Genomic DNA, 11,454 nt, shown 5'->3' with positions numbered 1-11,454 from the left:
GGACACCGCCGTGCGGTTCCAGTGTCTTCTCAGACGTAGCCCTTTCTGTCGGCCCCCGATTCGGGTTTCCACCCCTCAGAACCCCGTAGGCAACAGACCAGACGAATCTAGAAAACAGGAAGAGAAAGGAACTGTCTCCCAATCTAGGGACACGAATGTTTACACTTATAAAAGTTCCACGGTCTTCTCTCCCACATATAGGCCTTTGGTCCACTTTTAAGGGTTTTGTTTTTTAATGTGTTGTGAGTTATTGGTTCCAGTTAATGCTTTGCATGTGGCTATCCAGTTGTTCCAAACCACTTGTTGAAAATATTATTTTCCTCCATCGAATGGGCTTGGCACCCTTGTCGCAAATCAACTGACCATGAATACATGGGTTTATTTCTGTACTCACCACTTTATTTTTAAAATATATCTTTATTGATTTCAGAGAGAGGAAGGGAGAGGGAGAGAGACGATGGTGAGAGTCATTGATCGGCTGCCTCCTGCACCCCCCCCGCCCCCCCGGGGACCAAGCCTGAAACCAGGGGCACGTGCCCTGACTGGGAATTGAACCGGGATCTCCTGGCTGGTAGGTTAACGCTCAACCACTGAGCCACACTGTCCGGGCTGTAACACACTCTTTTGATTCCTGAACTTGGAAAGCGTGATTTATTTATACATATACTCTCACATTTTCTTTACACCTTCACTTGCTGACAGATGCTCAGGCTGTTTCCATGTCTCGGCTGTTGTGCGTGATGCCGCAGTGAGCATGGAAAGGCAGGTACGTCTTCAAGACAGTGACTATTTCCTTTGGCTGTGTACTCAGAGGTGGGGTGGCTGGGCCACCTACACGGAGCCAAGTGCTGTTACAGGGGCTGCAGATCCTCACTAGCTCACCTTCCAAGCGTCCAGTAGTTTATTTGGAAATAATTTTATTTTTATTTATTTTTTTAAATATATCTTTTATTGATTTCAGAGAGAGGAAAGGAGAGGGGGAGAGAGAGACAGAAACATCAATGATGAGAGAGTCATTGATCAAGCCCGCAACCCGGGCCTGGGCCCTGACCGGGAATCGAACCCGGATCGCCTGGATCCTAGGTCGACGCTCAACCGCTGAGCCACGCCCGGCCGGGCTGGAAATCATTTTAAACTTACAGAAATATTGAAAGGACTCCTACATAACCTTCCCCTTTCTAACCCCATGAGCGTTTTGCCAGCTGTAATAACCTTAATAGCAAAGAATTTGATCCAGGACGACACACTAAGCCAACCGTATTTCTGTTTAGAGTCCTGCCGTCCTGAACGGCGCCGATTCTTTGTACATTTTGTAGGATCTTGATGCTTTTGAAGTTCATAGGCCAATTATTTTGTATAACATCTCTCAATTGGGTGTGTCTGTGTGTTCTTACGATTAGATTCTGATTATATATTGAGTAGAAAAGAATAGGTGCTGTTCTTTTATTATTATTTTTAAAATTTATTGATTGATTTTAGAGAGAGAGGAAGGGAGAAAGATTCGTAAGATGGGAAGCTGGGCTTTAGCCACTCAGGAGGGGGAGCTGCAGCTTTCCCTAGCTCTGTGGGGTTCTGTAGACTGGCGGCCACAGCATCACCTGGAGACTTGTGGGAAATGCACATTCTCGGGACCCTGCTATCCTGAATCAGAACTGCTGGGCGGCTGAGCCCCCGCCCGGTGGTGACGGACACTGAGTCTGGAGAGCATCGCTGTTTCTCTCTCGGGTCTGACACCCGCAGCGGCATCTCCCCGCGAGAACATTGCCCGCTCGCTCCAGGGGGCAGAGCTCAGAGGCGGTCGCCCAGGTTGAGGCTGCCACGTGGGTGCCCTGCTTCGGCGGAGGGGCTGGCAGGAGAGGGGCCCACAGCCCACCGACTCCTAGGGCCCTTGTGCCAGGACTGGCTGCTGGGTGCCCAGGGCCATCCCGCTGACGTGTGGCCCCGGGGGGGTGGGGGGACTGTGCCCTGCCACACTTGGCTGGCAGGTGACCAACCCGCACCGGGAAGGAGTGCCCCCGGCTGGCTGACTAGGTGGCCCTGCGGCCCGGCCTTCCTACCCAGGGCGGACACTGCTCATCCATCGCCAGCCCGCGTCCAGCCCCAGGCCCCCGGCCCCCCGACCAGCTCTGCCGCTTCCTCAGAGCTGACCCGGAAGGCGCCCAGAACCTGCCGCCCGATTCCCTGCCCCTTCCTCGCCCCTCCCTCCTGCGGCTTGTCCGACAGAGATCCGGGGACGGGTTTGGAGCAGACCTGGTCAGTTCTTTATTGGAAAGGGGATGCAGTTCGTGATCCGGCAAATCTGCGACCCTAGAAAGATCTCGATCTCGAGCCCCAGGTGGTTGGCCGCGAGCTGGTACCTGCCGCAGAGAAAGCCGTTGGCCTGGCAGCGGCGGGCGCGCCAGCAGGCCTGGAGGACGCGGGCGGCGCGGAGCAGGCGGCAGTAACGCAGGCGGAGGCGCCACATGCGGAGCCAGGCCTGCAGGCGCACGGCCGCCCGCCGCTCCCGGGCGTAGGCCTCCAGCAGCGCCCGCCGCCGGGCCTGCCGCTCCTGCGCCCCCAGCAGGCGCCACCAGCGCTGGATGACCCAGGCCTGCAGCGCCGCGTGCAGCAGGGCCCGGCGCACCAGGGTGCCCCGCCACCACGCCTGGATCTGGGTGGCCCGCTGCTCGTCGCCGGAGTCCTTTCTCTTCTTCACGCCGAGGGGCAGCAAGGAAAAAGAAAGGCCACGCCTCAGGACGGAGGCGCGCGCAGGCTGGGAAAGACGCAGACTCCGGAGGCTCCAAGGGGCGGCCGACAGCCCCACAGACACTCGGGGATGTTAACGCCCCACCGACCTCGCTGGGTAGACCCGCCCGGCAAAAAATCAACAAGGAAACAGCGACCCTAAGCGACACACCAGAGGCGATGGGCTCAATTGACATTTACAGGACGTTTCGCCCCAAAGCTGCAGAACGTGCATTCTCCTCAAGCGCACACAGGACATTCTCTCTCTCTTAACTCTCACCCGAGGACGTTTTTTCCATTGCTTTTCAGAGAGCGCGGAAGGGAGAGAGAGAAACATCCGTGTGAGAGACACATCGATCGGCTGCCTCCCGCACGTGCCCCCTGCCACCGAGGCCCGGGCCCTTGGCTGGGATAGAACCCGGGACCCTTCAGTCCAGAGGCCAACGCTCTGACCACTGAGCCAAACCAGCCAGGGCCTCATGGGACGTTCTCAACGACAGACCACATGTTAGGACACAGAACAGGGCTCTACAAGTTCAAAAGGATTGAAATCATATCCAGCATCTCCTCGGACATTCACACCATGGAGTACTACGCAGCTGTGAGAAAGGAGGATCTTCTGTCCTTTGGGACAGCATGGGGGGACCTGGAGAGTATTATGCTGAGTGGAATAAGCCAGGCAGAGAGAGACAAGTTCCGCACGATCTCGCTCATATGTGGAATCTAATGAACAAAATAAACCTACGAACAAAACAGGTCCAGAGACATAGAAGCGTGGGCCAGACGGAGGGATCTCAGACTGAGGGGGGGAGGTGGGGGCAGAGATTAACCTCGAAGCCTAGATGCCTAGATGCATAACCCATGGACACAGACAGTAATGTGGTGAAGGCCTGGAGGGGGGTGCAGGGTGGAGGGGATCAATGGGGGGAAAAAGGGGACATTTCTAATACTTTTAACAAACTAAATAAATACAATGCAGTGGGAAAGAAAAAGAAGGGACGCTCAAGGACCGGTCCCCACCCACCTCAGCCCCAGGGTGTGCCAGGAAGGGGTCCTGATCTTTTATCAGCCATGGCTCCTCCTCAGAAGTTCAGGGGCACTGGGCATGGCACTGGCTGGAGCCAGAGGGCCAAACAGGTAGGTGCCCTGTCTCTGCCACTCTTGGTGAGTGGACACGGGCATCTCACATTGTCCTCTGAGTCTCAGGGTCCTCATGTGTAACACAGGGCACACCTGCCCTAGTCATCACTGGGTACATGCGCCTGGCTGGCCGGTGTGGAAGGAGAACCCCGTGATCCCTGGGTCAAAGCGTTATCATGTTCCTGCCGGGCTTGGCCTTCTACCTGGGTGCAGATCGCTCCCCTTCAGTGCCCACCCACAGGCCGGAGAAGTGGCGTCCTTGGCTCGCCTCTCATGCCTGGTTCCAGCTCCAGTCCCCAACCTCCCGTCTCCCTCTGTCAAGTCATAGAAGGTTCGCGGCTCCACACCCTCGTGTGGAGTCTTTCTTGTTTATTTCTCACACTCATTCTTTCGGCTTGCACACCTTAACCCAGCACACACAGGTGCGCACACACTCCCACACGACTCAGACTTGGGCTCCCCTTTACCTGGCAACGCCCTCCCCTCACACGGCTCCCAGCGCCTCACTCCCCAGTTTCGCATGGTCTGACGGCCAGGACTCCTCCTCCCGACCAGCAACTCTCCGGGTCTCACCCACCCACCTTTCTCAGAACGGAAGGAGCTGGGAGGCGAGCAGAGCCAGGGCTGAGTCCACCCCTGTTCCTGTCAGCTCCGGATGGGACCACCAGGCATCTGGTGGGCCCGGGCCGTTCTCGGTTTATGATGGTTGTTCCTGAGTAATATTTCCTAGCACTGACTTTCACTCACATGTGGACAAGTTCCATGATCACCTTACGCTGTGGGCCTCAGAGAAGACAACCCATCACTGCTGGGTGACTTAGGTCATAGGTGGTGCGGGATGGGCTCAACGGACGTCACCCTCCACTTTGAGTTTCTCCACAGACCTACCTTTGGTGTACCGGGCGGGCTCTCAGTGTCTTCTATCATTACCCTTTTCTTTTTCTTGTTTTTCTTCTGTTTGGTTTCTTCCAACTTGCCACCCTGTAACGAGAGTTAGAGGAGAAAGGCGTGGGTAGGCCGTGCTCTGTACGACTGTGCGCCATGAACGCCACGTGCCGAACCTTCCGCCTTGCCCAGGGACCCTCGACGTAGCACTCACATCCTGAGCTGACCGAGGGAATCCGCCTTCCCTTCCCTGCAACTTTGGGGGGATTGATTCTCTCTTACACATCAGATGCCTGTGACTTGGAAATAAATGGTTCAAACCAGGCCTTGTGCGCGATTCCCCTAAACTGCCCACAGCTAACGGCTATAAGGTCCCCTGCTCTCAGATCTGCACTCGTCCGCGAGATCCGTACGCGCTTTGCCTGTTTCAGTGGTTCGTCCCACCTTCTGTTGTTGAGTAGTGGTCCGTGGTGTGGATGAGCCGTAATTTGTACCCATTTTGTTGATTCCACGTTTCAGGCTATTTTGTACTATGAAACCTTTAGACGAATTGTAGTTTGAATGAATGTCTTAAGTTGCTAGGTTTATACCTCGGAGCAGAATTGCTGGGTTCTATGGTGGCTCTACACTGAAGAGATCGCCACACTGCGTTCCACACAGGCTCCCCCGTTTGCTTTCCTACCCGCGGTGTGAGACACGGTTTCTTCAGGCCTCACTCTCTGCGATATTGCATATAGTGCTGTTCTGCCAACAGGACTTGCTGACGGACGACATGGAAGGGACTGGATCGATGTTTGGGGTGGCTGGTTAAACAACAAAAACTGACATCATCTAAAATCACCAGCCAACTTGCCTCATCCAATGGGCAGTTCCCAGGGGACAGAGAATTGCCCATCGGACGAGGCAAGTGAGTGGGCGGTTTTAGGTGGTATTAGCTTTTGTTGTTAACCACCCTAAACATAGAGGCTCAGGGCCACCACCATTTATTGAGTTCACAGGTGTGTAGACTGACGATTCGGGCAAGGCTCAGCTGGGTGGGGATCCTGCCCACAGGTGAGCTGTGTGGCCTCCTCAGAGGGGGCTCATCTCCGCCCCGGGTGGTCTCTCATGCTCCAGCTGCGCAGGACGTCTTAACGCTTAAACCCGCAGCTCACACGGTCACTTCCACTGCACGCGGCTGGCCAAAGAAAGTCTCAAGGAAGCCTAGATCCAAAGAGAGGGTAGGGAGTCTCCATCTCTTGATTGAGGGAGCTACAAGGTCACATTGCAAAGGGGCATGGATACGAGGAGGGGGTGATTCTGATCATTTTTGTAAACAGTCTCTCTCCATCGGTGCCCTTGGCTGGTATGGTTTCTGTGGAGCTGGGGTGGTGGTGGGGAGGCCCCTGGAGTGAGTTTAGGAGTGGATGGCAGGAGTGGAAGGAGAGACGGTGACATGTTTTGCTGTGAGCAGATGCGAAGACCTGGAGCAGGAGGTGGTCAGTCAAGGATGCACTTTTTAATGGCATGGACGCTTGGTCCGTGGGTGGGAATGATTTGGTGAAAAGGTAGAAACTGATTCAGGGGAACAGACGACATTACAGAATGACGTCACTGCAAAGTCAAGGGGGATAGCAGGCAAACGAGAAAGAGGAGCCAGGCGGAGGGGGTGGCCTCAGGTGGGCAAAGACGACTCCAACTCGAGGAAGACGGCAGACGCTGCTGCGATGGGGGGTGAGATGGGGAGAGCATGGGCCTCGGCCGCTGCCCCGCCCCTGGGTAAGTGCGTGGTGACGTCATCACCTACGCTCAGGGCAAAGGATGGGGAATGTCCCATCTGAAGAGAAGGGAAAGAATGTGAAATCTTCAGGTCAAAAAGCAGACTTAGAGAGAAGTGTCTTGGTCCTGAATCGAGACGGAAACCACGCAATCTGGCGATATAGTTTGTTTCAGGGAAGTTTTCTTCAGTTCTTCTGGTGTTTTATTTTTCTTATTTTTTAATTCTCACTGGAGGATATGTTTTACCGATTTGAGAGCACGGGGAAGGGAGGGAGGGAGAAACGTTGATCAGGTGCCTCTTGTACATGCCCCGGCCAGGGATTGAACCTGCAGCCTGGACACGTGCCCTGACCGGGAATCGAACTCACAGACTTGGTGTGGGGGTGACGTGCCAACCAACGGAGCCTATTTATGTTTCTCATAATGCATTTTTGTTGTTTTACAAAAGAATCGGTCTGGGATAGATTGGACATTTTAAAGAAACGGTCCTTCCCTATACACAGCTTGAGAAGCGATGGAAGGATGGACGTCAAGGTCGCTGGAGGTCAGAGACGGGGTATCATCCCGTCCGTGATGAAGTCGCTAAGAATGGCGTCATACCTAGGACGGAGGTGATATCAGCGGGAGCCCTGCTTGTGTTCAGCAGCCTGAAGAATCTGGTCCTCAGGAAGGAGAGAGAGGCAGAGCTGACGCCTAGGGACCTGGTATCTGCTACTCCCACAGGAAGGAGCATCCCAGTTAGCAAGAGGCTCGCCAGGCCTGTGCCCAGCCTCCAGCTGGCCGGGAGAGCCAGCCACGTGCCGAACAGGGCGCTGATGGGTGTGGGCCCCAGCTGGCCCGACGGCAGGCTGACGGAGCATGACTACAGGGGCCACTCTCACAGGAGGAGGTGCCCAGAGCCTTGAGGGTTACAAAGCCCAGCCCCTCCCAGGGGCAAGTTCAGGAGACAAGGATGGCGCTGGGTCTGTGGAACGGGACACCTGGCTCTGCGCACGTGAGGACAGTCTCAGGCGGCAGCTTCTGATTTGGATGGTCAGTGGCATATGGTCCCTGTCAGTCCCAAACAGGGGCCATAGGCCCTGAGGGGTGCAGGGGACAGGGGAGAGGTACCAGTATTGAAATGAAGCCTTCACACAAGTACAAGAGGAGGGACAGGGCCTGAATCTCTAGGATCCCTGTGGGGCGGGAGTCACTGAGATACACCAAGCCCGGTTAGACCTTTATTGGGGCCGTAGGGCCACTTCTGCAGTATCTTTAGATGGATAGAATCTCGACGTGGAACTCCAGCCCTCCGGCAGCCGGCTGCGCCTGCGGGGCCTGGACGAGCAAGGAGCTCTCTGGGGCCTGGAGGAGGCAGAGGGTCCCGTGCACCTGACAGTAACATCTGTGGCACTGACACATGCGAAACCAGGACTGGAGCCTGACGGCCGAGTGCTCCTGGATTACATAGGTCTGCAAGATGGCCTGCTGGAGCCTCTGTCTGCGCCGACAGTGCTGCTCTCTCCACCAGCTTTGGATCACCCAGGCCCAGAGGGCGGCTGCCAGCAGGGTCCGGCGCACCAGGGTGCCACGCCACCAGGCCTGGATCTTGTTGACTGCACTGACTCTCCTCTGCTGGCGCTGTTCTGATTTTGTAGGACTGTGCTAACCAAGCAAAGTAGGGGACGCCCGGTGAGCTTGCCACCATCCGTCACAGCCCGGGCACGCCGACGACCTTCTATCTCAACTGGCAGCCTTTCCCCTGCTGGTTCTCAGGGCCTAGGACACCTGGGTGGGCCTCTACTTTGCCTCTACTTCTGTCTCGTCTGTGGCCGTGGCCACATCGGCTCACACTCTGAGTCACCGTGTCCCCGTCAAGTGGGGATATACTTGCCCTGCGGTCTTCACTGCTTCCTGGCACCAGTGGAAATGCTTTCTGGCCCAGAAGAGCCGACACAGGTGTGAGGGACAGCGGGGTCCTTGTGGGACAAAGCTCGGCTTTCACAGCCCACGAGGCCGCCTCCTGAGCCGCCTTACACCTGCCTCACACCTGCAGCAGCCATTGGGGTCTTCCCCTCACCTCGCTTCCTTTGACTCCACTACTACCTCCCTGTCACCCCCACGTCCTTGTGGGAGCCTGCCGCCCCTTCTCTCGCTTTCCAGTTCCTGCTGCTCTGGGCCCACCTTCCCTGTGGGCTGTTTGCATCCAGACCCCATCACTATTGTCCCTCCCTCTCGCATGGTTCACTCAGAACAAGAAGGGAAGTTATGGGGACAGGAGAGCAACCCTGAGCTGGCTGCAGAGGGACCAGGGGGGAATCCTCCACCTCCAGGGACTCTGGGCTCAGAGGGTCCGCGATCTGTGATTCTCTCATGCTCCTGGCCCCTCCTACCTTTGATGTGTCACTTTCGTCCTCTGAATCAGTCTTCTGCAATCAGAGCGTAGGGAGAAAGCATGAGTGAGGACCAGTCCCAGCCACGCCCCAGCCCCTCAGCCCTGAACCTTCCAAGGCTTCCCTTGGCCATGGTCTAGCTCCCGGCCCCTGGGGAGGGGTGTCTGCCTGAGTCTTACACTTGATCTACCGCCCATGGCTTGAGGGCAGTGTTGCAGATGTTAAACCCCTTCAGGCTGCTGCTCCATTGGGCCTGGCCAAGGCAGGACGGGGCAGAGGATGGGCATAGCAGTGGTGTTCACAAGGGCACCTAGGACCCTTGAGAAGGACCAGGTTGCCTTCTCCAGGCTCACAGTTGTGCCTTTGCCTCCTGCTGGGGATGGACCAGGGTCTTCAGTGGACCCACAGCCCTGAGTCTGTCCCTCCCCGAGGTGATCTCTGGTCTGTCTCCCCAAGACCACCTGTCTTCAGCCACTGAGGAGAGTGGCTCACACGGTGCAGAGGGGGGAGCATGGGCTCCACTGCCCCCCTGCCCCAGCCACGGTGTCCTTCCTTAGTGGGTGGGAATGTCCTTCTTTTCTTGGGATCAGTGTGGGTACAGAGGGTGAGCAGAAGGAGCCGAGGAGGGGTCAAGATGGAGCTGCTTCATCCCACTTGGACCCCTCCCTCCAGCCGCTGTGACCCCCATCCTTCTGCAGCTCTTGAGTGGCACTTAGCAAGCTAGTGTATGTTCCTTCTAACAACAGGCCCCGCCCTGACCGGTGTGGCTCAGTCGGCCTGGGCACCAAGGGTCGTGGGTTCGATTCCCAGTCAAGGACACGTACCTGGGTTGCTGCCTCACCCCTGCAGCAGCCATTGGGGTCTTTCCCTCACCTCGCTTCTTTTGACTCCACTACTACGTCCCTGTCACCCCGTCCTTGTGGGAGCCTGCCGCCCCTTCTCTCGCTTTCCAGTTCCTGCTGCTCTGGGCCCACTTTCCCTGTGGGCTGTTTCCACTCGGACCCCATCACTATTTCCCTCCATCTCGCATGGCTCACTCAGAACAAGAAGGGAAGTTATGGGGACAGGAGAGCAACCCTGAGCTGGCTGCAGAGGGACCAGGGGGAATCCTCCACCTCCAGGGACTCTGGGCTCAGAGGGTCCGCGATCTGTGATTCTCTCATGCTCCTGGGCTCCTCCTACCTTCGCTTTCTTACTTTTGTCCTTTGCATCAGTCTTCTGCAATCAGAGCATAGGGAGAAAGCATGAGTGGGGACCAGTCCCAGCCACACCCCAGCCCCTCAGCCCTGAACCTTCCAAGGCTTCCCTTGGCCATGGTCTAGCTCCCGGCCCCTGGGGAGGGGTGTCCGCCTGAGTCTTACACTTGATCTACCGCCCATGGCTTGAGGGCAGTGGTGCAGATAAACCCCTTCAGGCTGCTGCTCCATTGGGCCTGGCCAAGGCAGGACGGGGCAGAGGATGGGCATAGCAATGGTGTTCACAAGGGCACCTATGACCCAAGGACCAGGTTGCCTTCTCCAGGCTCACAGTTGTTAGATAGAAACACCTGTGCCTTTGCCTCCTGCTGGGGATGGACCAGGGTCTTCAGTGGAACCACAGCCCCTGTGAGTCTGTCCCTCCCCGAGGTGATCTCTGGTCTGTCTCCCCAAGACCACCTGTCTTCAGCCACTGAGGAGAGTGGCTCACACGGTGCAGAGGAGGGAGCATGGGCTCCACTGCCCCCCTGCCCCAGCCACGGTGTCCTTCCTTAGTGGGTGGGAATGTCCTTCTTTTCTTGGGGATCAGTGTGGGTACAGAGGGTGAGCAGAAGGAGCCGAGGAGGGATCAAGATGGAGCTGCTTCATCCCACTTGGACCCCTCCCTCCAGCCGCTGTGACCCTCATCCTTCTGCAGCTCTTGAGTGGCACTTAGCAAGCTAGTGTATGTTCCTTCTAACAACAGGCCCCGCCCTGACCGGTGTGGCTCAGTCGGCCTGGGCACCAAGGGTCGTGGGTTCGATTCCCAGTCAAGGACACGTACCTGGGTTGCTGCCTCACACCTGCAGCAGCCCCTTGGGGGTCTCTTGACTCCACTACTACGTCCCTGTCACCCCCACATCCTTGTGGGAGCCTGCTGCCCCTTCTCTGGCTTTCCAGTTCCTGCTGCTCTGGGCCCACCTTCCCTGTGGGCTGTTTGCATCCAGACCCCATCACTATTGCCCCTCCCTCTCAGCATGGCTCACTCAGAACAAGAAGGGAAGTTATGGGGACAGGAGAGCAACCCTGAGCTGGCTGCAGAGGGACCAGGGGGAATCCTCCACCTCCAGGGACTCTGGGCTCAGAGGGTCCGCGATCTGTGATTCTCTCATGCTCCTGGGCCCTCCTACCTTCGCTTTCCCACCTTTGTCCTTTGCATCAGTCTTCTGCAATCAGAGCGTAGGGAGAAAGCAGGAGTGAGGACCAGTCCCAGCCACGCCCCAGCCCCTCAGCCCTGAACCTTCCAAGGCTTCCCTTGGCCATGGTCTAGCTCCCGGCCCCTGGGGAGGGGTGTCTGCCTGAGTCTTACACTTGATCTACCGCCCATGGCTTGAGGGCAG

The 11,454-nt window shown here is 56.9% G+C and overlaps 1 protein-coding gene across 1 annotated transcript; it reads right to left on the bottom strand.

Annotated features, from left to right (window-relative positions):
* Positions 1-2,254: 2,254 nt before the first annotated feature.
* On the bottom strand, positions 2,255-10,306 carry LOC308567678 (IQ domain-containing protein F5-like; the record flags this gene model as incomplete). The annotated part of the gene is made up of 5 exons (XM_081159500.1): positions 2,255-2,752; positions 4,753-4,845; positions 8,880-8,915; positions 10,062-10,097; positions 10,241-10,306. The coding sequence occupies 5 exons, from the start codon at positions 10,304-10,306 to the stop codon at positions 2,255-2,257; spliced, it is 729 nt and encodes a 242-aa protein (XP_081015626.1).
* Between the last annotated feature and the right edge of the window lie 1,148 nt (positions 10,307-11,454).

This window comes from Miniopterus schreibersii (genome assembly GCF_964146895.1).
Source record: "Miniopterus schreibersii genome assembly, chromosome: 15".
In the NCBI taxonomy this organism is placed as follows: Eukaryota; Metazoa; Chordata; class Mammalia; order Chiroptera; family Miniopteridae; genus Miniopterus; species Miniopterus schreibersii.
This window is presented reverse-complemented; position numbering and strand designations above follow the sequence as displayed.